The sequence below is a fragment of the Cydia splendana genome, chromosome 7 (genome assembly GCF_910591565.1).
Source record: "Cydia splendana chromosome 7, ilCydSple1.2, whole genome shotgun sequence".
Lineage (NCBI taxonomy): Eukaryota > Metazoa > Arthropoda > Insecta > Lepidoptera > Tortricidae > Cydia > Cydia splendana.
The window spans coordinates 20,335,571-20,362,812 of NC_085966.1; the positions used below are offsets into that span (position 1 = coordinate 20,335,571).

Below are 27,242 nucleotides of genomic sequence, written 5' to 3' on the forward strand. Positions count from 1 at the left end.
ACATACCTGCTTATATTATACTCGTATGCTTTACATATGTATAGGTAAGTAGGAGAGCGGAATTAAAACCCACTTAAAACCGAACAAGTACGAGTCCGACTCGCCCACCGAGAGTTCCGTACGTTTTAGGGTTCCGTACCCAAAGGGTATAAACGGGACCCTATTACTAAGACTCCGCTGTCCGTCTGGCTGTCTGTCACCAGGCAGTATCTCATGAACCGTGATAGCTAGACAATTGAAATTTTCACAGATGATGTATTTCTGTTGCCGCTATATCAACAAATACTAAAAAGTACGGAACCTTCGGTGGGCGAGTCCGACTCGCACTTGTCCGGTTTTTTAGTAGGTATTTGTTGTTATAGCGGCAACAGAAATACATCATCTGTGTAAATTTCAACTGTCACTAGCTATCACGGTTCATGAGATACATCCTGGTGACAGACAGACAGACAGTGGAGTCTTAGTAATAGGGTCCCATTTTTACCCTTTGGGTACGGAATAACGGAACCTTAAAAAACATCTGATGAATCTTATCTAACTCATTCTTCTCTATTAGGGTAATTCTGCCATTATTGAGCACAAGCACGCATTGGATTGACCTCCGTTGGAACTTTGCTACACAAAGATGATTTAAGACTTGTGACTTTAACAATGAAATCAACGAGCACATGCATGAAAAAAGGCATGTGCTCGTTGTTTTCATTGATTTTAGCAAAGCTTTTGAAATGTTAGATTATGAAACGTTGTATTGCAAACTAGAGCAGAGCGGTATACAGGGCCCTTTAGTTAACTTGCTGAAAAACTATCACAAAAATAGACACACACGAGTAAAGATAAACAACACATACAGTGACGAAATAAAAACCGAAAAAGGCACGGCACAAGGATCCATAATCGGCCCAACTGAGTACTTGCTGTATGTTAATGATATGTGCAACATAATAACCGAGGGCTCTGTCTATCAGTTCGCGGACGACACATGCATTATCACAGCCGACCGCGACATAGCGGCCGCCGAGCGCACAATGCAATCTAACTTCAACACCCTTTGCAAATGGGCGCACGACGTCGGTTTAGTAATTAACGCGCAAAAGACGAAAATAATGCATATTCGTTCGGCTCACAATAAAACCACTCATGACATTACTGTGTTTGCACACCAACATAGCTGCTTGCACCAATATAATATCACAAAGTGTAACTGTGATAAAATCGAAGTAGTCACAGAACACATGTATCTTGGGCTCATAATCGACCATAGATTCAACTGGGGACCTCATATTAATTATGTGTGCGATAAATTAAGAGCAATTTTAAGTAAAATGTCAACCCTAAGGTACAAATTACCGTACAAAACCTTGCGTATGCTGTACTTAGCCCTGGCTGACTCTGTGATCGGTTACGCTCTAAGTACATATGGTAGAACCTTTAAAACATATATAGAAAAAATATATAACCTACAGATAAGACTACTGAAGACAATTGTACCTAAGCATATAAAAAAGAAACACGAAACCGACTACGCACAACTTTTCAAATACTGTAATATACTCCCAGTTCAAAATAAATGTAAACTAGCCATACTAACTGAAGAATATCACCATGTTACTAAACTAAAAGAATATATAAGATGTACAAAACTAAGAAGTTTACAGAGCCAAAACAAATATTGTTTACCCAAATATAAGAACATTTATGGCACTAGATTGTATACATATATATTGCCTAAAATATTAAATGATTTGCCAGAAGATACTAGAGTAAAATATGTAAACGGGAAAAATATAAAAAAGTAATTAAGACGCACTTGTTACAATCTAACGACTTTAGTTACATATATTAAGAATCTTAATTAGTATAAGATAGATATGTATATTGTCATGTTATTTTCTCGAACTCCCCATCGGCATACAAACCTCCTCAAGGTTTTGCCCACGATGGGTCTTGTAATAATAATGTACTTTAATTAGCTTATTGTTCAATAAAAAAAAAAAAAAAAAAAAAAAAAGAGGAAAAGCGACGACCGCTTCTCCGTACAATTAAACATAGTCCCCATTTTCCTCTCTTAAAATAGTTAAAATTATTAAAAATTGAATAATATCAAACGACGCCTTCATTAGATCCCATTGCTATCAAATTGTGTCAAAATATTTTGTATGGAAAGGCGTATTCGTGCGGTCGCCCACTTTCGTCTTAAATACTAAAAAATTATTACTACATACCATGTAGGTACTTATTTTGTGACTGCGTTCTAGCTCAAATACTGCACTTATTTTAAAACTCCTATTCACTTGACCATCTTACGTAACAACTTTATGCACCTTCGGAATTATAAACTATTAGTACAGTCGACGTAAAAGATATGTTTACATTTTTGCACCTTACCCCTTTGTAATAAGGCGAAAAATGAAACATATCTTTGACGTCGACTGTACCTAACCTAACCATCCCAAAGAGCATCACAATGCAACATTAGTAACTTGGCAAATCCCCTAAGGATAACTTTCACGAGCCTATATCGCGACGTTCTCTTCAATGAAAACTGAATCTTTAGCATATTGGAATAGAGTTAAGTTTGCCAGGGAATAATTGGTTGACATACGACTTTTTAATAGTTAGCCTTGGAATACTATATTGGGTGAACGCTATATTTGTACTATTCGGCGCAGCACACGCATTGACTGGTAACAGAAGTACAATTGACTTCTAAAATCTCTTGGTGCTTTAGCTTCTTAAGACAAGAGTGCTCACTCCATACATCAGTTTTGGTACCAAAAATATTAGTATTTTCATAGTCGACATCTAGCATCGAGTAGCGGAATTATCAGTACTTTAAGTAGTAGTAGTAGTAGTACTGTCAAGTGACAATAGATGTAGCACCGACCGGAAAGTCTTATGTTGTTGAGATTAGAGTTTCCGGTCGGTGCTACATCTATTGTCACTTGACACTTTGACAGTATTACTACTGCTACGTAACGTACTGATAATTCCGCTACTCGATGCTAGATGTCGACTATGAAAGTTGCTATGAAAATACTAATATTTCTGGTACCAAAACTGATATATGGAGTGAGCACTCTTGTCTTACTTATATTTCTCTATGGTAGAGGAGATCTCTCCGATTTAATTGGTTAAGAGCAAATGTCTCCAAACTTTTTGACCTAAAGACGACGGCCATGTTGCGGCCATGGCTCGGCTCTCCCATTCTTCCTGCCATACATTAATTTGTCCACCAGACTTAGCTGACGGATATATATTCTGTATATGTCACTAGCTAATCAAAGATCATACATTTTCGCGAATGTCGAAGAGCGGTAAAGAATGACAAGGCCAAGCTAAACTAAACCTTAATTCCATGGTATGAAGATTAACGTGGCTAAGCTTTTCTGAGTTTACTTAATACAAATATTAAGTAAACACAAATTACGATCGTGTCATGATGTTTACTCTGCTATATTTGCGCAATAAAGTAAGACCATTGAATTATGAATTACCAAGGTTCAAGTGGTCAGTACAATATATCATTCAAAGGTATTTAGTAATGAATTCATACTTAAATAATACTTAACTTTTCATCGAAGTTTTCCTGCTAGTTTAAGTCTGCTGCTAGTAACACCTTTATAAATTAAGTAACAAAATTCAGGCTAGTGTAACCGCATTTAGCAACCTAAATTAGGCTGCATATATTCGATTAAATATCTTAAACTCGGTAGTTCTAATGATGATGACAGATTTGGAATTGGATAACACTAGGGTTTTTCACGCTTCACGGTTTTTACAAGGATAACGTTTAATCAAGTGACCGTTGACCTGGTAAGGTCTGGTCTGTACTGATTTTTTTATCCCTGAGGTAAATCCCAAAGGAAGGTAATCATTTTAAGTACCTATAACTTTACCTAGAATTTAATCTGAGCCTTTTTCGTGTATGTTTTTTTGTCCCTAGTGTAGTGTGGCAAGATGCCGGGAAATGTTTGAAATTTAATCCAAAATTTCCAGACCTTATTTATTATTAACTCAGTGATAGATCCCCCTGTTTTGCAGTTTACCTTTCAATCCCGCGGCACAACCCAATTCGGTTAAGAGCCAAATAATTAGTTTACCCGCCGCAGCCAGCGGCTAATGTGGTTAAATCATTCTGACATAATATTTGGTTTGGCTCACTAACTTAACTTGGTAATTGCAGCATTTGAACCAGCATTTCAATATATGACAGCGAAAATATTTTGTATTAACCTAATTTTGGCTGACGGTTGGTACTTACCTATAAGTTCTGGGCTCATTATAGTTCAGTTCCATACCATACCTTTATTATCAACATATCAGCTGAAATAACTCTACTAATGGCAACGCCCTCATGCTTGTCAATGTTTTGAAGGTTTTTGCAGATGTATGCAATCTCCTCACGATAGATGTAGGTATGCGAATTCCTCCTGACGACCGTCGTCCAACACTTAGATAGTTGTGCCGTTCTCGAGAAAGTTCTCCGCTTACTATGGGGAACGTTCTTGAGCGAAAACATTCCCCATACAAAACGGAGAACATTCTCGAGAACGGCACAGCTATCACGTAGTACATAGGCCCCAACTCCCAATCAAGTTTTGACTTTTTGTCCCAGTCGTCAGGAGGGACCTTTACCGAAATCGAAGTCATGATGCTACTCGTCGCAACGTTGGTGCAACTGCCTTGCGACACCATTTTCAATAGCGCTGAGTAGACGTTCAAAAGGTGATAGTGTGGGGCTCTAAGATCCTTTAAGTATGCGGCTTCAGGGGCCCATCTGGCGGCGTGTGCAGCGTCGAGCTTTCAAGGAATTTGAGCTTCGTGCTTAAACTGGATACAGCGCACACGGCCCGCTTGTCGCTCTGTCTGAGCGTCCACTCAGTTTTCACAATGTTAATGTATTCCGCAGGATGGAAGTAGGCGTGCGGATAGTGGGCGTGATCCTCCGTCTGATAAACTTCCTTCTGCACCCGCTGTTCTGGCTGGCGTCCGCCCGAGGCCCGAAGCTGCGGGTACCTCCACCGAAGCCCTTGCACCTCCGAAGCGCCACCGATCTAGCCCGAGCCGTCAAAGATGGAGAGGTAAAGGCAAAAATTCAAGATACAATAACGATTTCTGCGAGTAGGTTTCAAGTGCTCTCTGTAATTTACAGCTGTTGAACGACGAACGTCTAATCTTCAACAGAAACCGCTTTTATGTGATTAACTTGCTTCTTTCGCTGTGTCCTGAAGCACAAACAACTTCGCAGCGCCGCCAACCTAACCTAGCTATGTAGATTAATAAATAAGCAATTGGAGCATTCTACGAAATTGTCTAGTACCGTTGCGCTTAAAAAAGTTTGGAGACCCCTGCCTTAGAGCATTTAGTATAAGGCTGGAGACGTCATGGCTGTCATTTTCTGTACGAAACAGTCTGCCGATTTTTGCAGGGGAGGGGACGTCAAATGATGTCTATTTCTACATGATTTATACGTAACGTACAAATAACCATGTCATTCCATACAAAAGTTTGCACAATTGTGCAAGTTTTTCGGCAGAGGGGTAATAAGCTCTTAAAGGCGACTCCAGTTATTAATGGTCTAAGATTCATACCAACTTAATTTTCAGATGACAAGTGAAGAACTAGTGTCAGCTTTCATCGAGCGTGTCAAAGAGGTTAACCCGATCCTCAACGCCGTAGTCGGCGAGAGATATGCATTAGCTCTCGCGGAAGCAAAGGAGGTGGACCGACAGATAGAAGTGGCGAGAAGAAATGGGAAGTCTCAAGAGATCTTCCAGAAGAAACCGCTGCTGGGTGTTCCTTTTACGGTCAAAGAGAGCTGTTCTCTTGCTGGTTAGTTGAATGATAAAGCGAAAATAATCATTATCGTTGTAGTCGACAAGTGATATCGCCAGGTGGAAGACGGGACAGAATTTTAGAAAGGAATCCAAAATTTTCTCAACTACAACCCAAAGCAAAACAGCATGAAGTAACAAAATAAATTCATGATTTTTGTTACTTGCATGCTCTTAGCATTGGGATAGCAAAACAAGATAATATCTTTATTCTGACTTTGAATCTCCCTAACCTCATCTCGACTGTCCCAGTTCGCCTTTGAAGCCTAGGGTCCGTAGTAATAAAAAAGCTAATAAATCATTATACTTTACCAGGTATGTCAAACTCCGTCGGCTGCCTGGAGAACGCCGGGAGCCGCGCCACGACCGACGGAGCAGCTGTCAGACTGGTCAAAGAAGCTGGTGCTATACCCCTGCTAGTATCCAATACTCCAGAGCTCTGCCTTGGGTGGGAGACGACTAACCTGCTCAACGGGACGACGAATAATCCTTATTGTGTTAGTCATACACCGGGCGGATCATCGGGTGGAGAGGTGAGTACACACATTATAGAAGATATTAGTTAGAGCGGGACATAGCAGGCGGATAGGTAGTTGGAACAGCGAAAGAAGCCATAAACTACTAGTATCCAATACACCAAAGCTCTGCCTTGGGTGGGAGATGACTAATCTGCTCAACGGGACGACGAATAATCCTTATTGTGTTAGTCATACACCGGGCGGATCTTCTGGTGCAGAGGTGAGTACACACATTATTTTAGGGCACAAAATGGCAGATCCTTCAACGTAGTAAGGAGCGCACGTAAACTGTAGGGGGCAGCACCTTCTCATGCGCGTGAGTTTTTAGTGTAAAGATTTTCGATTTAAGCCACAAGATGCACTTTCCAACGAGCATGGTCCCTAAAGTAATTTAAAAGCGCGATAGAGTTGCCAGGTTTGACAGTAACGAGATCATCTGGTGATTTCAAATGTTCAATGTTTAATGATGAAATGGGAAGAAAATGATGTCTTGTACTGATTTTAGAGGCGAAATAATATTTGGAAATCGACAAAAGTTGATTGCAAATAGACAGAGGTCTCAAAGTGTCACACAAATGCCTTAACTAACTAGATACTAACGTCTAAAATTTCTATCAAGACCAACTGTTACGAACAAGGTCGAGGGCTTGCAATCTGCCCGTAGACAACCAATGTCCATTATATAACATGAAGCCATCAATGCATAAGGAAATGTCACGTCCGCAAAGCTGCCAGGAGGCCGCCTAAATGCCTGTTTGAATGCCCATTGTGCGCCCCGGTCTCTAAATGGCCTGTTTGTTCAGTTATACTCGTAACTTACCTACGAAAAACGACCTCGCTTGGTTACATGGCTGTTTATTTTTCTTGAAGCTTTCTGTTGGGGGTGTTTTTTCTGTCATTGTGTTTCTTCTTTTGTTTGTTTTTATATTGTCCTGCGGGCTCAGCACGGTTCCATTTTTATCGACTATCACTATGCGCGTCCCTTTCGCACTTACATACTTGTTAGAACGTGACAGGCATGGTGACAAGGGATAAAAACGCGACCGTGCTAAGCCGCCTGCTCTCGTATACTCGTACTCGTAGGTACAGTCGCGTTCATAAATATGTTTACATTTCTTCACTTTAAGCCATTATAATAAGGTAAAAAATGTATACATATTTATGAGTCGAGACTGTACTCGTACTGTCGTACTCCTATAATGTTTCGCAGCACAGATGTCATTAAATCGAATTCATCGAAGTTCCGACATTTTATAAACAGTTACTTACTGATTTATGCTTAGAAACAAAAAGGCTCATATATGTTGGGAATATTTGCTGTATTGTCTGGGTAAGGTCTTGGTAGCTCAGATGGTAGAGCACCGAGCTAGCGATCCGGTGGACGTAGGTTCAGTCCCACCCAAGACAGTGATTTTTTTCATTTTTGATTTGTTTCTAAGCTCATCATCATCGTTCGCAGACGTTTCTGTATGATACAAAATTAATTAAGTCACTGATTTGACTGTTTAGTACACAACTCTATTTTGTAGGTATACCAATAGATATACCAATAAAATTATCTAACAAATAAACACGTTAGTACCTACAGTAGGTATTTTTACACGCTACGTGCTAATTTAATAGACAGATACTTTATACAACAAACATCTTTTACTGCGCTCACTCTGTTCCTGAGTAGACACGGTTAGTGCAAACACCTGTCCAAAGCAAAGGTTAAACATGGGCGCAAACATTACCTAAGTGTAACTTCAATATACATATGTACCTATATAGTTAGACATCAGTGTCGCATAACAACGTCATAGACTTCAATATATGCACCTACATGTTTAGCGTAATATGAACGAAAACGCTAGTGCACATAGCAGCACGCTATTATTGAGGCTGATTCTAAGTCTAAAATCTTTGTTTTGTTATTGATGTATTTCGAAAAAAACAGTCTGATTGCCCAAATTTGTCCGACCGATCTGATATTTCTGTTAGTACGAGTAAATTAACCAATCGAAATGTCATTTTAATAACAGGAATACATATATCCATATGGAAAGTCCGAAAGTCGCATCGAACCGGTTTAGTGTACCCGTAAAGGGTACTGAAGAGCGAGCGGCTCCCAAGGAGAAGCTCCCTGTTGCCGGTGTGGATGAGGAGGATTTCACACTGGTATCAAGAAAGAAGAAGGCGCGCACGGCGCCTCGTAAGACTCAGTGTGGTACCGCCGAACCGGCTAACTCTGGGTTGCGGATTGCTACACCGAGTAAGGCGCTATATGTGTCGCGCCTGCATTACACCGCCACGGCTGCTGAAGTGGTGGAGTACGTACACCAGAAGACCGGTTACTCGTTGAGGGTGTTCCAGCTTCGATCGCGCCACTACGTGCACTTCAACTCTTTTGTGGTGCGCGTGCCGCGACCGCTGCAGGAGACCATCGAGTGCGCCGACTTCTGGCCGAAAGGTGTCGTGTTTCGGAGGTTCCGGGGCAAACTGCCGAATCCGGCACAAGAACAGCCGATTCAACGGAGCCACGCCGTTTTGTCGCATAAATAGTGTTTAGTTTTTAAGTTTATAAAATATATATGTATGTTAGTCTGTAAGTTATTTGTAATATAGGCCTTGTTGCCTGACTTAAAATTTTAAATAAAATTAAATAAATAAATATATCCATATACTTGTATACTAGTACTAGGAATGTTTTTGTTATAGATTATTAATTTTTTATCCTATTATGATGAGAACAAACGCGCAAAGCTTAACGCAGATATCGCGCTGCAATCGTTAAAAAAACAAGTCATTAGATCTGCCAAATCCAGAGAAAAAAACCACATTAGAGACTTGGGCTTTCTGACAGTGGGAACCTTCTATAATCTGTGAGTTTTAACCTCATTTCAGGGCGCTCTGCTGGCGTGCGGTGCATCAGTATTCAGCGTGGCTTCAGACATCGCTGGCTCCATTCGGCTGCCGGCAGCTTTCTGTGGCGTTTTTGGACATAAGCCTACACCAGGTAATATTTTTGCAATCCTACTAATATAATATATACTTACTAATGCTATAGCAAAGTTTGTACGTTTTGATTTATGTTCCTTCATCAACCCATCAAGCAAAACAAAACAAAACAGCTGAAAGGATTAAAAAAAAAGTACATATGTCCCTCAGATAATACTATAAGGCCCACTTGCACCATCGCACTAATCCGGGGTTAAGCAGTTAAACCGATAACCTAGTGTCAAATTGTACTGGTAACCATAGCAACTCCAGGTTTAACCGGTTAACCCCGGGTTAGTGCAATGGTGCAAGTGGGCCTAAGGGGGTGAAACGGGAGTTGCAATTGAATTCGAGAGTACTAACACGTTTGGGTCTCAGTTGATAATTTGTTATTTTTATTAGGTTACCCCGTGCGATAGAAGTTAAAATGGGGGCAGTTCAAGGATTTCGAACAGTACGGTAATATGGTAGGGTGACTGCTATAGTTATTGGCCACCATGGCCTACATGGTAATTGGCCACTCCTACCAATGAGACTTCTTTTCGCTTGTTTCTTTCTGATTTGTTTGGAAAGGCCAATTACTATGTAGTGGCCTATAACTATAGCAGTTACCCTAATATTTTTCAAATACGGCACTTACCTATCTATCAATCTTCATTGTTACAGGTATCATCCCAATAGAAGGCCACATCCCCACCCTGAATGACGAGAACTACCCCAAATTCCTGACAGTCGGGCCCATGACCAGAAAAGCAGAAGATTTACCCCTCCTCCTCAACATAATGGCTGGAGAAAACAGAAGCAAGTTCAGATTGGACGAGCCAGTGGATATTAACAAGCTTAAGGTGCGGTACCCATTACCATCTTCAATTCTCTCGGTTTACGCCTTAAGAGCCCATCGACGAATCCAGCAACATAAAAACTAGTTTGATGTATTCAAAAGGTACTTAAATACAAAATATAGTACGTAGCGGCCCCCTTTTCTAAATACCTGTCGATAAATTTCGAATTTAACTGATTTGCAAGACCGAAGTGATCCCATAAGTGTTCCGTGAACAAAGTTTTGTACGGAACACTAAAAATCACGATTATTAGCAGTGGCGCTAGTGTGCACATTGACGAGCTCATAACCTTTAGCTCACCCGGTCACGGTGCTATCCGTCTCTATTTCTCGAGTATATGCAATCTTGGCATAGTCTTTCGTCTCTGGATCGGAAGTTCACATGGCAGGCGGTTAAGTAAAAAGTCTAGCATTAATTTATTAGTTATTTTGACAAAAAACTGTTAACATGTGAATTTTTAACAATAGATAAGCCGTAGATAAGGTTCCCAAACTGTGCGCCCTGGACAGTAAAGAGGGGCGCCGTGAGGCAATTCTCCTCACCATGTTACCTATCAGTAGCAGTCCATACAAGCCCAAAAGCCGGGCTTGCCTTAGTTGCTTTACCGAACTTACGTAGTGATAAAATCAAAATAGATTATTTTTAAACCGCGCGCCAAAAGAATCCGTATTATTTAGTTGAAAGTTCAATTTGTTTAAGCGAATTAGTGAATGCGGATTTGTTCGTTTGTTGTGGCGTTTATAAGTGTTTAATTCGTTAACAATAGATGAAGTTGTTCCTTGTGACGGTATGAGATGCGTCCACGTATTACTCAACGAAGGCAAGGTAAAGTCGTTCAACATCGTGGAAACACGGGGTATCATTTCCACGCCAAAACAGTTATTACGAAAACATATCTTTCGGCTTGCCTTACTCCAAAACTTTAGGCATGCCACTGTTACCTATCTATTTCAAATAGCCTAGCTAGGTTAGGGCGCCGAGAACATGCAAGTGCGCCGCGGACTGAAAAAGATTAGGAACCCCTGCTATAAGGGAAAAATACCTACTAAAAGTGCAAATTGACTTATTTCACCTATAACACGTGTTATTGGTTCCAGGTGTTATACATGACGGAAGCAACAGACGCAATACCGCTGATGCCGGTGCACGGCGGCATCAAGCAGGCCGTGCGCGCCGCCGCGCGGTACCTGGGCGAGTGCGGCGCCGCCGTCAGCCAGGTGAGGATGGCTTTATGCACTTTCCGCCAAAGAATAATGAGTAAACATAGCACTAAGGATTACAAAAAAAAACAGGCCAAGTGCGAGTCGGACTCGCGTTCCAAGGGTTTCGTACATTACCCAATTTTTAACAACCGTGAATATAGCCCACTTTGCCACCAGGGGAAACTTTGCCCAATACTTATGGCCACCCTGCTATTTTTAGCAGAAAATAGGTTAAATTTGTGACAAAACTATACACCAAACATGTGCACAACTTGACTTGGGAATTTTCAGCGAGTTGTCAAATATAGGGTATATTTCGGCGGGCAAAAAATTTAAAAAAAATGAATGCAATTAGAAAAAAATTGAGAACCCTTTGACAAATATTTCCGGGTTTCAGTTATAAAACATGAAGCATAGATTATGTCCATTGAGGTTTAATCTAAAAAGGCCTAAACACACAAAAGTTTTGGCGGTGGGCAATGTAATCCGGTAATTTACAGACCTATGGATGCCAACATTGCCCACCACCAAAAACGGCTTAGGGTTGTCACTTTTGACAAATTTACCCCACTTCGCAAGTAAAAGAAGGTTATGTTTGTACACTAAAGTAAGTTTATAAATATATACGGTATTTAATTTGTCTTATTATCCTTTATTTAGATGTTTTATCCCTTTTATGCATGAAAATACAGCAAAACTGATATTTTAGGCGATTAAACTATTGTAACAAGTTTTCTCTAAAGTGACAACCCTAGCCTTTGTAAAATGCTTAGGTGAGTCTTGTATGGAAAAGGGCAAAAACGGGTAGGCAACATTGCCCACCCGATTTATTCAAAAGTTTACATACTTATCGATAAGTTATTAACAGGGAATGATAGGATTTCCCAAAAACTTTTTGTGATTCTTAGACATCATCATCATAAGAGCTGTATTTCAGCACCAAATTGACGTGGGCAATGTTGGCCTCAACCCCGGATATCTTTGCCCGCCCTCTAAAACGCCAAAAAAGTGGGTAAAAACAGGATTTTAAAAAAAAATCTTCAAGTAAACTGACGCGGTTGATTACAATGGACGAGCTGAGCAAAAAAACGTCATACGATGTCATATATTTTTTTTGAGAAATTCGTGTTTTTTCGATAAAAGCGGGCAAAGTTGGCTATAAAACTAAGTACTTAAGCCTGACTCACGCTTGACTGCACATTTCTAATAGGTTTTCCTGTCATCTACTTTTTCAAAATTTTAGATGTAGTAGTGTCGGAGACAAAGGGTGGGGGGGGGGAATGGTCGGACAGACAGACAGACGCACGATTGATCCTATAAGGGTTCCATTTATTTCCTTTTGAGGTACGGAACCCTAAATATATTTTTCACCTCAGCAGCTCGAACAACGGTACTTTGCTTCTTAAAAACAGTGAGCAAAATGCGATTTTGCTCACTGAGTGAGACAAAATGAGTGCGCAAAATCGCATTATGCTCACTGAGTGAGATAAAATGTCATTCAAGTGATCTTTATAGTCAAATGTCATTTCAACATGCGGGGTCTAATACAAGTTCGATATACTTGGGTTCTATTATCTCTGTCCCTCTAGGTATGTTCTCACTGCTTAGGGTGAAAAATTGTGTGTACTACACGAGATCAAAGTTATTTACATCTCGTGCGCTTTTGAATCCCTTACTACGCTCAAGATTCTAAATTAAATTAGCGGCAAAAGAAAACAGCGTTACCACTGTACATATATTCCAGATTTTTCGAACATAATATTTTAAAGTTTAGTTTTAAAATATATTTTTATATAATATGTATGCTAGTTTTAAGGTATTTTCTCAAAAATGGACGGCAAAGACGACTTTGCCGTTTAAGAAATAGGTCGCGAAGCGCGTAGTTTATGGTCAGTCAAAAATTAAAAAGTTAAAAACATTGCAGTCTCGATTTTGGGACTGCAATGTTGCATACAAATTCCATTATTTGTCGAGTTCCAAACTTTTTAAAAGTTGAAATGGCCATATCAAATGAAGGCACAGGCCCATTAAACAGCCAAACAGATGATTAGTACCGCGACTATTTAGCTGTCTCAAATAGGTTGACGTATTTTCGGCAGAAAAATACACTTCAATTTTTTTATTAAAAAAATAAAAAGGCGGCAAAGCTAATTTTTTCAATTGTTTCTACTTTTTTCTGTGAAAATATATACGTAAGAAAGTTGCTTTTGTAAAATATTTCTATGATATTTATATTTCTTGCTCCATTTTTGAGAAAAGCACTATATATGACTCGGCTGGAAGGCTACTTGCTGGCTTCGGATTCAATTAAACGGACTCCCAAGGTCGTCCGTTTAAAACGAATCCTCAGCCTGCAAGTTGCTACTTCCGAGCCTCGACAATAATGTACTATTATGTATGGGTCATTAGTTGCCTGAAATAAAGATTTTCATTTCATACACCGTCTCCGTCTCCTGCTGACCGTCGTCGGCCCTCATTTCTTTTTATCCTTTCTTTTTTTACGATGTGTTTAAGTAAGAAATCAGCAAACCAGCTATTTTTTAGGGTTCCGTACCCATAGGGTAAAACGGGACCCTATTACTAAGACTCCGCTGTCCATCCGTCCGTCCGTCCGTCCGTCCGTCCGTCCGTCTGTCACCAGGCTGTATCTCGTGATCTGTGATAGCTAGACAGCTGAAATTTTTACAGATGATGTATTTCTGTTGCCGCTATAACAACAAATACTAAAAACAGAATAAAATAAAGATTTAAGTGGGGCTCCCATACAACAAACGTGATTTTTGACAGAAGTTAAGCAACGTCGGGCGGGGTCAGTACTTGGATGGGTGACCGTTTTTATAGATAATGGTACGGAACCCTAGGTGTGCGAGTCCGACTCGCACTTGGCCGGTTTTTTATGTAATAGGAGGTAGGATTAACCAATAAAGACTAATATAATATAGGCTCCTTCCTCCTATGAAATGCGTGTGAGTTACCTAACTGTCCTGTTGCATTGTGGCATCCATTTAAAATACCCCAATTTTTTACAGGAAAAGTTTGAAGAGCTGGAAAACTCGGTGGAATTATCAATATCAGTATTCTTTTCTATGAAAGATATACCGAACATGCTGCAAGACCCGACTAATCCGAAGGTTCGTATAATTTATATTAATTATTATAAAGACAATTGTAATCATAACATAAACAAGACTCTTACCTAGAAGAATATACGAGCCCCGATGCAAATTAGTTCGTCTAGTTATCCACACAACAATTTTGTTTATTTAGAGGCTAACCTTTTAATTATCTCACAAAGGATACATTTTACAAAATGTACAAAACTTAAGAAACTAAAACCCGGTCTGAGCCATGCCGGGTCCAAAGGTCCCCATCACATTTTGTTTATTGTATTAAATTTTACACATGAACATAAAATGACCCAGTAATGGGAACCATGATAGAAATGTTTAATCTAGTTTATTTTGATCGAATAAAAAATTGCGTGACACTTTTGTTACTGAAAAAATATATATTAGAAAGGGATTTCCATGTGTACCTATTGACAAATAAAATAACCCTTTTTTTATTTCAGCGTCAACGCAGCCTCCTAGTAGAACTACTAAAACACATAGTCGGTGGTGCGACACGCTCGCTCCAAGCATTGGGATTCACTCTCATAGACAAAACCAACTTATTTATACCTGAACATCGGCGGAGCCATTACTGCGAGAGGGCAGACAAACTTAGAGAACACATAACGGTATGTCTGTCTCTTTCTATCCTGCAGTTACTGTAACATAGTCGGTTTCACTCTCACAGACAAAACCAACTTATTTATACCTGAACATCGGAGGAGCCATTACTGCGAGAGGGCAGACAAACTTAGAGAACACATAACGGTATGTATGTCTCTTTCTATCATGTAGTTACTGTAAAATAGTCTGTTCCACTCTCATAGACAAAACCAACTTATTTATACCTGAACATCGGAGGAGCCATTACTGCGAGAGGGCGGACAAGCTTAAAGAACACATAACGGTATGTCTGTCTCTTTCTATCCTGTAGTTACTGTAACACAGTCGGTTTCACTCTCACAGACAAAACCAACTTATTTATATCTGAACATCGCGTAGCGCATAATAGGGATGTTGACAATTTTTTAGAAGTGTATTTTGCTGTATTAACTGCATTTTATAGATAGACACGTAATTATTACAAAAATTTTATTCATTAATTTTAAATACAAAATAGAGCTTAATTAGTTTAGTGTTTAAAGTTCGAGCCTAAACGCTCCAAGCTGTTTGCCGTTATTACGACAAGAAAAAGACTCAAATCTAATGAATATGTACTTGTTAATGAAGTTTACTTCATATTTCAGCGTAAGCCCCAAGCCCTTAAGCTCGGGACACACTTATCCCACGTACGCAACGTATGCAATGCATTATGACATCTGAACCCTGAAATTTGTACGCTTAGAAACATACTTGTCATACGCAACGCAACGCATGACAAGTATGTTTCTAAGCATACAACTTTCAGGGTTCAGATGTCATAATGCATTGCATAGCGTTGCGTACGTGGGATAAGTGTGTCCCTGCCTTTATACTCGCTATTGAGCTTTTCTTGAAATTTCAGCGGACCCTAGGCACGGACGGAGTATTCCTGTACCCAGTGTTCACTGGCCCTGCTCATCGCCACCATGAAGTATTCTCCAGAGCATCGGGGGTGCTCTACACCATGCTGTTCAACGTGCTCGGGCTGCCCGCCACCGCCGTGCCTGTGGGGCTGTGCGGGGACCTGCCACTCGCCATACAGGTTAACCATCATTCATCCAGCTGTTCGTACATCCGCTCATCCATTCCAACCGTCCAACCATTAAACATTCCATCCTTCCATCCAGCCAGCCTTCCATCTATCCTCCCATTTTTTTAACCCAGCCATAACCGATCCATCCAGCCATCAATAGATCAATCCATCCATCCGTCTAGCCATCCATCGGCCATCCTCCATTTCACCCGCCCAAATTAAATAAGTTGATTATTATAGTACCTACACATAGTTTGACCAGGGACTGCCCCATTTCAAACAGAGACAATTTTAAATCTTTGCCTTACGCTCTCGTATTTTAACTAGCTTCCAAAAAAGGGAATTTCTTCATATTTATTGACAATATGGGTTTGCCAGTACATTAAACTTATTAAATGTTTCAGGTGATCGCGGGCCCGAATCAAGACCGCTTGTGCATAGCGGTCGCTAAACAACTGGAGATCGGCTTCGGGGGATGGAGGCATCCCAGACACTAGGCCAAGATTCACGCAAAGCGACTAGAATACAACTACGACGACATAAAGGAATAACTACAAGATACATCATTATTATAGCCTGACTAACCAATTTGTGTGGAGAAAAAGGCGCGAAATTTCAAATGTTGCATGAGAGATAGATCCCGGCTATATTTTCTTTGGCGCCATTCTACTGACAAAAATGGTTTGTTATCAAATCTAGCATTTAGCACGTGATAAACCTAAATTTATTATTAAGAAAAAAACGTAGCTAAAGCCCCTCTTACATGTGGAGTTTTACAAAAATTAGCTTTGCATATAAATTAGCATTGACAACTATTTAGTTTTAAAATTTTATGATAATACTTTCGAATTTAAACTGTTGTGAGACATACTAACATTGAATAATTTAACGGTTTAGACTCACTTGTTTTAACCACAACACAGTACACACACACACACACAATACGCGATACACGGCCGTCGTGAACGCTGCTCGCACTGTTAGTGCTTGAGAAATGAGACCTAGACTCTCCGAAACATGTCACGCGAGTGACTTAAGAGCCAACGGGAGTGGTCATTTCTCCATACAAACGTACTCCTCGTTTTCCTCCGTGGTTTTTGAAGCTAGAGCAATGATTTTTTCAACACATTAATATTGTCATATCTGTGTCGGACCGTTTTGCTTTTTTTGATATTTTTGTTTTTTAAGGCGCTAGAGCCCTTCAAAAATGGCCAAAATGGCCTAATTGACTATGCCGCAATGAGAGGCGTGGCATTCAAAACTGATATCAATTAGCCAAAAAAGCAAAACGGTCTGACACAGATAATTTCATAATCATTTAGATTTCCAAATTTGGTTACGATTGGTTAAGTTTTGGAGGAGGAAACAGAGGAGTACGAAACCTCGATTTTTGAGATTTTTACGCAGGATTTTTCGCCTTGTCCTTATCGCACTACTTTTAGGTGCCGCTTCCGTTAGCGAGACGGGTATATTTACCTAAAATATTTAAAACTCAGCTCCTGTTTCGTCTTAAAACAAGCGAGTCTATACCGTAAAATGATTACTTATTATTACTTATTATAATTGGACAAGATTAATTACTCTTGTTACCTTAGAAAATAATGAGATTGGAATTTATTTTATTTATTTACTTGTAGAAGAAGGGCTTTAGTTCAGTTTTTTATATACACGCCTTTTGACAAAATATATTAGGCGGCGTAAAATGTTGACTGTTAAAAAATATTGTTTATGTAACTTATGTCAATATTGTCAGATAGTTGTTATGAGTTATGAGTTTCAAGAGCAATGAAAAACGGGTCACTTGACTTGGGAGTTGCCATAGTGTCCCGTTTTTATGTTCTTGTGTGTATTATTATTCAGTAGGTGGTTGTAAATTTTATGTTGCTATTTGTTTCATTTTTGTTTGTAATGTAGTCAGTATTGATAGTGGCTGTTTTTCTAGAACTTAGGCATTTGTAACATATTTTCTGTTTATCAGCAAGCAGTTTCATTATAGAGCAATCACATAAACAACTATTAATTGAGAGTTCAACTTCATTTATGTATAAAGGAAAGTGACAAAAAGAACGGCCATTTTTTAACACTGTACAAGGATTTTTATAAAGTTTACGTCAATCACTTTCATGTTTGCTAGACCTAAAAAGGTTCCTAGAGGCAGGCGTGGCTCACTCCGCGATTTCGTCGCGTCGCTACAAGTACGTGCGGCCCGCACCAGTTTTGGTGTCTAGCAGTAGTAGTTGCCGCGCACCGCTATGGAACGAACGCCTCACGCTTGCGCTTATATCTCTCGTATAGACGCGTTTTGTTAGAGAGTGAACCTTCTGTACCTAGTACTATTATTTATTCTGTGCCAAAGGTACCCAAAGTGCAAACGTCAAACTTTATAAAATGCTTGATACTTTATGCAGTGAAGTAGCATAGGCGAGGGCCACTGGTATGGCGTGGTTTTGTAACTGACATATTGCTGTCGGCCACAAAAGTCACTGGCGATTTCACGAAATACTTTTTTTTTTGATGCAATAATGTTTATTACATACCTGTTTATTAACCTTTTAACTGCCATAGAATTTGTCATCGAGCGTGCTTGTGTCGCCGGGGGGTACAAAGTTTTGTCTTATTTATCAGACCGCGGCGAAATGAGCCCGATTTTGTTTGTCTTATATATCAGTCTAAGGCGGTTAAAAGGTTAAGAATGTAGGGGTTATTCCCACTAGTTATCACCAAGTTGTTACCAGTGGTAGTTACTGGGCTTTTTATCTCCACCTTTTACCACTGGTAACAACTTGGTGGTAACTAGTGGGAATAACCCGAATGTAGAATATACCGATGATGTATTGTATGATAAGAATGCAGTGACAGATCAACAATTTGGCTCATACAGTGACTTCTGCAGTCGACTCCTAGGGTAGGTTTTAATCATTTCTATTTTATACTACGATTTTTATTATAGGTACCTACAGTCAGCAACAGAACGCTGGCCCAATATTACAGGGTTCTATGTTTCACTTTTATCGAACTGAAATTTGAACATTGTCATAGTGACATTAAGTCGAATTTCGACTATCTTGAAAATGTAACATAGAACCCTGTAATATTGGGCCAGCGAAAAGTAGGCCAGCGAATGAAAGCACCGAAACAATCTGCACAAAATAAATGAGCGTGTGCAGATCGTTTTGAACAGCTACTTGTGTTATTGAGCGTACACATAGCTAGTCTTGTGACATTGACGTGGCATTTATGTGTTATGGGCAGCGACACAACCTCTTACATTGTATATCCTAATTCCTAAGTCACATAAGCAGTGTAACCGCATAAGCATCTACATTTTTAATTAAGCACAGTCAAATGTAAACATATGGGTGGACACATCATACTCAAAAATATGTCCCATAGCTCTTATGTCAGCGAAATAAAAAACAATGGCACATATTTTTGAGTAAGTTATATGCACCCATATTTTTACACTTGACTGTACCTAACTAAAATATTTAGGATGCTATATTTAGCAAGGTGTACCATGCACACACACCTTAATAACTTCCTAAACATGGTTTCATCTTTAGGATTCTGAATTAAGTAATATGTATGTGTGTGTGAAGCGCTTAAAGGCCTGTGCACACCGGATGCGTGTGCGTAGACGGGCACGTGCGCGTTGTAGTATACAGATCTTTATGAGAGACGGCACACCGCTTGCGTGACATGTGCTTGTGCGGCTCCAACATTTTAGCGCACCCGCAGCCGGTGTGGTCTGGCCTTAACATGGCCTTGAAACCATCGTTTCTACGTGAGTGTTGCCATATATAGATGGTCAAGCAAATCTTGTCAGTAGAAAAAGGGCGGGAAATTGAAAATTTTTATGAGATGATATCCCTTCGCGCCTACATTTTTCAAACTTGCCGCCTTTTTCTACTGACAAGATCTGCTTGACCAACTATAATTTATCTTATTATAAAATCGGTGACTTTATCACTTTGATTCTAAATTATAAATATTACCTCAATGCTACAAAGTTAGCTATACCTACTGATATTCAAAATTAGAAAGAGTAATTTTATGTTTGCGCCAATGTACATCTAATTCCTGTAATGAGTTAGTTTCATGAAAAAGTCCTGAGTCGTCAAATATTTTTTCTATTCTTTCTAATTTTGAATACCTACTACTTTAGCTATGTGTAATTGTTAGTTAGACCAATAAAATTGGTGTTATGTATAGTTAGTTAAGCGTAAATAGAGCGAGGGAAAATGGACCTTGTAACTATGGTAATAAAACTTTTCTTACGCAAATGTAGGAATATGAATTAAGAAACTAATGACGCAATTTTTTATTACGTTTATGCCTACTTGAATGAGTTGAATGTTTACAGAATGTTATATGCAAAAAATAATTTCCTTATGTTTCTCTTTCATGGATTTATACTTGTAAGAAATATCAGTACAATTTTATGTGAATTTATCTATTATATAAGTAATAATTATCAATTGTGTTAGCGTTCAAGTATATTCCAACTGTTGATAAAGGACGCTACACACTGGCGGACCAATTTACTCCAAGTATTTTATTTGTTACAAGTCAAACTAGATTAGTGAACTACTACTTAATTCAATAATATTACCTACAAATTGATATTATATAAATATAAACAATGACACAGTGTGCTTGGCACAGGTAATTTGTTGATGATTCGATCGAGCTCCAAAAAATAATATATTCAAATGATATATGATTACTGTAAGACTTCGGTGCAAAGAACTAATAGTATAACCATATCCCGCCAGTGTATCTTGTCTTTTATACGCAATTTAAGATATCAAATCCAATTTAAGATGTAAGGTATATTGTAAATGGTGATTTTAATTTATTGAAATATCTCTTGTGTATATTTATTTTCTTATACATACTGTACGGTTTACTTTTTGACTAAATGTGCTGTGACGAAAATATACTGATGTGTGAAGGTTTTGGAAAATATTTCATCTACACGATGACATTGTGTAGACCTTATTTTTTGTATACACTCTCTTTAAAATGTAATTTTGCTATATTGAATAAATATATATGAATTATTAGTGCTTTTACTTTACTGTTGCAAATTGCAATCCATTCCTAGGCTCTTAGACCCGCGCACACAGAGAGCGGACTCTGGAGTTCTGCGTTCAGAGTTCTACGTTTTTTGCAATGTGGGTAGGACCGCAGTGGTAACAAGAAAACTATACTCTTGCACAGCGACTGTCAATAGAAAATGCGGCAAATTTAAAAAATGTAGGCGCGAAGAGTTCAACGCCCATAGAAAATTCGATAACCCGTAGCGCCAATTTTTTTTTTATTTATGGTTTTTTTCTACTGATGGAAATGGCTCGGCAGACTGAAATATGCTTTGAAATCGTACCATAAACTTATCAAATAAAATGCTGTAAGAAATCAAGGTGGCTAACTTAACATAATATTGTGATTTATAATAACTCAGCAGTAAAAATATAAAACACTAAAATGAAAGAAGTATATTTTAGCAATTTCCTCTTATTATTAAATATTTATGAGTAATCCCAGTAATTCATTTCTTTATATAGTTTGTCAAAAGAAAAGGATGAGTATAGTTTTTTTGTTCTTAATTACTAATTACTGACAAATTTGGTTTGACCAACTATATAAATTAATTTTCTCAAAAATGGACGGCAAAGTCGACTTTGACGTCTAAAAAATAGGTCGCGAAGCGCGTAGTTTATGGTCAGTCAAAAATTAAAAAGTTAAAAACATTGCAGTCTCGATTTTGGGACTGCAATGTTGCATACAAATTCCATTATTTGTCGAGTTCCAAACTTTTTAAAAGTTGAAATGGCCATATCAAATGAAGGCACAGGCCCATTAAACAGCCAAACAGATGATTAGTACCGCGACTATTTAGCTGTCTCAAATAGGTTGGCGTATTTTCGGCACTTCTATTTTTTTATTAAAAAAATAAAAAGGCGGCAAAGCTAATTTTTTCAATTGTTTCTACTTTTTTCTGTGAAAATATATACGTAAGAACGTTGCTTCTGTAAAATATTTCTAAAATATGTATATTTCTCGCACCATTTTTGAGAAAAGCACTATATATGACTCGGCTGGAAGGCTACTTGCTGGCTTCGGATTCAATTAAACGGACTCCCAAGGTCGTCCGTTTAATACGAATCCTCAGCCTGCAAGTAGCTACTTCCGAGCCTCGACAATAATGTACTATTTCTCAAAAATGGACGGCAAAGTCGACTTTGCCGTTTAAAAAATAGGTTGCGAAGCGCGTAGTTTATGGTTAGTCAAAAATTAAAAAGTTAAAAACATTGCAGTCTCGATTTTGGGACTGCAATGTTGCATACAAATTCCATTATTTGTCGAGTTCCAAACTTTTTAAAATTTGAAATGGCCATATCAAATGAAGGCACAGGCCCATTAAACAGCCAAACAGATGATTAGTACCGCGACTATTTAGCTGTCTCAAATAGGTTGGCGTATTTTCGGCAGAAAAATACACTTCTATTTTTTTATTAAAAAAATAAAAAGGCGTCAAAGCTAATTTTTTCAATTGTTTCTACTTTTTTCTGTGAAAATATATACGTAAGAAAGTTGCTTTTGTAAAATATTTCTATGATATTTATATTTCTTGCACCATTTTTGAGAAAAGCACTATATATGACTCGGCTGGAAGGCTACTTGCTGGCTTCGGATTCAATTAAACGGACTCCCAAGGTCGTCCGTTTAAAACGAATCCTCAGCCTGCAAGTAGCTACTTCCGAGCCTCGACAATAATGTACTATTATTGTGTGTAAACGAAAACGAAACGAAAATTCTCTGTATGATTTCTTATCTTCGTTTTATAATCTGTGTCATGCCAATCAAAAACATAAATATCTTGTCAAAACTGGCAACATTGGATCTAACGACGTTCTTTCGAGTGCGTGCGACATGACGCGCCGGTGAATTTTTACATAAATTGACGTAATTTTTATTCACATTTACCACAAATAAGGTGAAAAACATTTGTCAGACGATATTTACAAGTGCGTTTATCAGTGAATGTGTACATAACCTGCATTTTACTTGCAGATTTCACAATGGCCGATCAAGTGGATTCAATGTCAGATGCGGAGCTCCGGACAAAACTCGCGGAGCATGGGTTCCCTGTTATGCCAATAACGGCGTCAACAAGGAAGTTGCTGGTCAAGAAGTTGAAACTAGTGCTCGATAACAAGTCCAAGCCTCGCGGAGGCGGTGACAACAAAGCCGAGAGCAGACGCTCACTCGCGCGGTATTCGAGCGGAGAAGAGTCTGATTTGGACACCAACAATGCTCGCGAGAAACGTGCCGGCCGCCGCGCTACTACCGGCGGCGCCATGCTGCCGCCCGCCAGCAGCAAGACTCGGCGCGCGACGCCTAAGAAGGATTCGCCGGTCAAGCAAGATTCCGACAAAGGTTCCGAGTCTGATGAAGAGAAATCGCCTGTACGTACTCATGAAGAGGTTGAGACGGTGACGACGCGGCGTGTGACGCGCACGTACGCGGCCAAGGACGACGATTACGAGACTGGCTCGGACAGCGACGTGGACGCGGACCGCAAGACCACCTCGCCCTTCCGAAGCCACTCGCGCTCTAGTGATCATATCTCTAGTACCCTGCCTACTAACGACACCTCTACCAGCCCGCCCAAATCATCACTGTTTTCTCGGACAAGTCTACCAAGCTACTCATCCTCACTCTCATCAGACCACTTAAATTCAATCCGGTCTCGACTAGGCCTGACATCCACATTAGGCGACCGCCCCTCCGTAAGCAACTACACTTCCAATTACACTACAAGTACTTACCAGCCCTCAACTTCTACAATAGATGAGGTAGAATCTCCATATTTAAGTAATTTCACAAAACGCCTGTCTTCCTTAAAAGCGGAACCTTCGAAACCCACTTATGCTGACCGAGATATCAACAATGGAAGCAGCACACTTTTGCCTCGCAGATCCTACATATCGGGAGTGGCAAGACCTGATGTGGTAGACTACAAGTCTGCCAATGACAAAAAATTCTTGAAAAACAACCTTGTGTCCCTCGCTCTGGTGGTTCTAGTAGTTGTTTTTTTTTTTTGCTTATTTTTCATGTATATAGTTAAGAGAAATGATATCACTTCAGTGGTCGACGATCAGAGCAGTGTCCTGCCCATTTGTCAATTGAATATCCCAGGAAACCGACCCGGCATAAACTGTGTACCTCGGGAACAAATCAGTTATGCTAAAGACTTGTTGAAAGTCATACATCCAGAATTAACTAAGAGAGTCGCTGATTTTCAATGTGGGAAGCCTGGTGTTCTCCCTTACTTAACAGAAAGAGAAGTCCTAGATATAGCTGCTACAAGAGCCGACACCTCTGACATCAGTCAGTGCCGCATGGATCTAAATAATCTAGAGGTATTGCTTGTGAACAACCCTCGCTGGGGTCTCAGTGTAGTTCAGCTTAAAAATTTGTATTCAAAAGATGCAGAGTTCACTCCGATAACATCCACTGATACAGTGGTGCAACAGCGCAGCAAGGGTAGTGTAGCTCTAACCTTAGCTGACCCATCCACACCCCTCTCTTGTCTCTTCATCAACACCCTATACTCCACTGGATCGTCTCTTGTGGTAATTGGACTACTCACATTACTGGCTCTGGGTTCCCAAAGGGGCTACAAATACTATGTTGCATATCGCAAAAGGAAGAGTGACGAGATCTACTCAATGGTGGAGCAAATCATAGATGTGATATCTCAGGAGACTGAAGATAGTGGAGAACCGTACATATCCGTGGACCATGTGAGAGATACTCTCATTCCACCTCAAAATAGAGAAAAAATGGCGTCAGTCTGGGATGCTGCTGTGAAATTTATTCAGAGGAATGAGAGCCGTGTGCGAATGGAGGTTCAATCCGTCGATGGGGAAGACTGCAGGGTGTGGCGCTGGTGTTCCGCTCACAGCAGCCCGAAACGCAGCGCGGCCTGGCAGGGACAGGCATTCGAGACCCAGGAAGGCTCTGTAAACAACTTGACCGTATCACCTACACCTTGCCTAAAGATCCGCCACATGTTTGACAAAAATGATACAAATGATAACTTGAGGATGGTGGTGCAGGATGCGATTCTAGAGAAGTGTGGCGAGCGCTGCAATGTTTTGCATATTGATGTCGACCGGGCTTCATGCTGCGTCTATGTGAAGTGTGCGAGCACAAGCGACGCCGGAGTGGTGTACCGCTCGCTGCACGGCTGGTGGTACGAGGGCCGTCTCATCACCGTGAAGTACCTCCGCCTGGAGCGCTACATGCAACGCTTCCCTAACTCTCCCTCTGTTGGGCCCTACCTTAAAATGTCCCGTCCACGCCGCACCTGGGATGAGTAACTACAAGCATCATAACGGACAAACTTTGCGGCTTCGACATAGAGTACTTTAGTTGCCGCTTAGCGTATTCTCATTCGGCCTGATTATTTATAATTATAACAACTTGATTGTACCACGGCTGATTTTTCCCACTTCACCTAAGCCAATATTAAAACTCTGAAGATGGAAGAATCGGCCTCAAACTAATCTATTAAAGTTTGTGTTAGTTGTACCCATGTTTAGTAAATAAACTTACAAATTGTATCTTAAGCTATTTGTTGCAAGAATTGATTCTCTGATGCACTGCCTTTGTAATTTATTTGCTGATGAAGTCTAATGGACGCGGGAATCGATTCTTTCTCTTTCATTTTAATTATTTATAAGCTATCGCTTAATATAAGCTCTATGTAGTTCACTCGACATTGTTATTAGTCGGGTCCACATAGGACGAATCGCCTCGCGAGGAAATTGCCGCGTGAAGCAGCTCGGTCGGCGAAGACTTGCCTCGGCCTCATTGCCCAGGCGAGGCACGTCTCCACCGACCGAAATGCTCGTTCTGTGTGGACCTATTGGTTAATTTGAATGCTAATTCATTTTGGTTCTTTTATTGATAATTTAAAATTTTAATTACCTGACATTAGATCGATAAAAGAATCAAAATCTTCATTACAATATTGATCCTTATAATAATATATTTTAATAGAATTACTTTCGATTAAATTACGCGATGTTATGTATTTCGAAAGCTGTCAATTAAAATAGATAACATATCAGTCATTTCATAAGTTTGCTGAGCCGAGCTGGCTAAAAATTTGGTCCTGATCTGAATATTTACTAGGTGCTGGTCGGAACACTATGCCTTATGTAGCTTTCCTTTCGCTTCATGTTTCTTTTCATATATGATGTAAGTTTAAGCATTGGCGTAGTTATGTTGGTTAGGGTTTTTTTTTATGTATTGAGTACATTCGGTCCCTAATATTACACACGAAACTTCACCTAATATTATTACAGACTTAATTAGGGTATTACCATCCATTTAGCTATATATACTAAATAGAAAGGTAGCTAAATTTTACGTGAGGTGCGCGCACAATGCCTCCCTATTTACTGGACCGTATATTAGAACAGATTTTCTATATAAGTACGCCAATGAGTAGGTAAGTAATATAATTATATGTCGCTCACTCTAGCTTATTGTCTGTAAATAAACGGCATCACAAGTCTCTTTCGACACGATGGGCGCAAGTCGTTGACTTGTTTTGTTACTGAATTTACTGTTTTGGAATAAAATTGTTACAAAAGTAATTGTAAGTAGGATAAGTTAAGTATTCAGATTAAATTTTCATTATTTTCAGTTCAGTCACTCACAGCACAACGTAATATGTGTTACATTTAATAATAAGTTTGACATTTTTATTTGGATACTAACTGCTGTTTTAATTTCTAGCGTTATTTTATGGATTGATTTTTATTTTTTAATAAATAATTTAAGTATGAAGTCTTGTTTTCTTTTAATACTAGATAATAAGTAGGGATTGGGAAGATATTTGTATTTTTTTACAGATGTTACTAAAAGCTTTGATGACCTAAACTCTAACTCTAATTTGCGTTATGGGTCCATCATAATATTATATAATTTGACTGTCTACAAGCTTTTATTTAACTTTGTGTTATATAATCTTGCCATGTAAATTGAGACAATTTCGACTGG

General features: G+C 39.4%; 2 protein-coding genes across 4 annotated transcripts in view; both read left to right on the plus strand.

Annotated features, from left to right (window-relative positions):
- The window catches only part of LOC134792374 (fatty-acid amide hydrolase 2-A-like), a 34,401-nt gene extending 17,218 nt beyond the window's left edge, over positions 1-17,183 (plus strand). For 2 of the 3 annotated variants that reach the window (XM_063763656.1, XM_063763657.1), the window contains 10 exons: positions 4,910-5,081; positions 5,607-5,832; positions 6,150-6,367; positions 9,239-9,350; positions 9,998-10,176; positions 11,271-11,390; positions 14,405-14,506; positions 14,947-15,114; positions 15,990-16,169; positions 16,565-17,183. In XM_063763656.1, the coding sequence (XP_063619726.1) occupies positions 4,911-5,081; positions 5,607-5,832; positions 6,150-6,367; positions 9,239-9,350; positions 9,998-10,176; positions 11,271-11,390; positions 14,405-14,506; positions 14,947-15,114; positions 15,990-16,169; positions 16,565-16,657 (1,569 nt within the window). In that variant the 5' untranslated portion in view covers position 4,910 and the 3' untranslated portion in view covers positions 16,658-17,183. The remainder of the gene's footprint in view (positions 1-4,909; positions 5,082-5,606; positions 5,833-6,149; positions 6,368-9,238; positions 9,351-9,997; positions 10,177-11,270; positions 11,391-14,404; positions 14,507-14,946; positions 15,115-15,989; positions 16,170-16,564) is intronic. The other variant, XM_063763655.1, reaches the window with a different exon arrangement.
- A 5,849-nt stretch (positions 17,184-23,032) lies between these two features.
- Positions 23,033-27,029, plus strand: LOC134792261 (inner nuclear membrane protein Man1-like). Its single transcript, XM_063763525.1, has 2 exons — positions 23,033-23,160; positions 23,238-27,029. The coding sequence occupies exon 2, from the start codon at positions 23,246-23,248 to the stop codon at positions 25,550-25,552; it is 2,307 nt and encodes a 768-aa protein (XP_063619595.1). The 5' UTR covers positions 23,033-23,160; positions 23,238-23,245; the 3' UTR covers positions 25,553-27,029.
- The last annotated feature ends 213 nt before the right edge of the window (positions 27,030-27,242 follow it).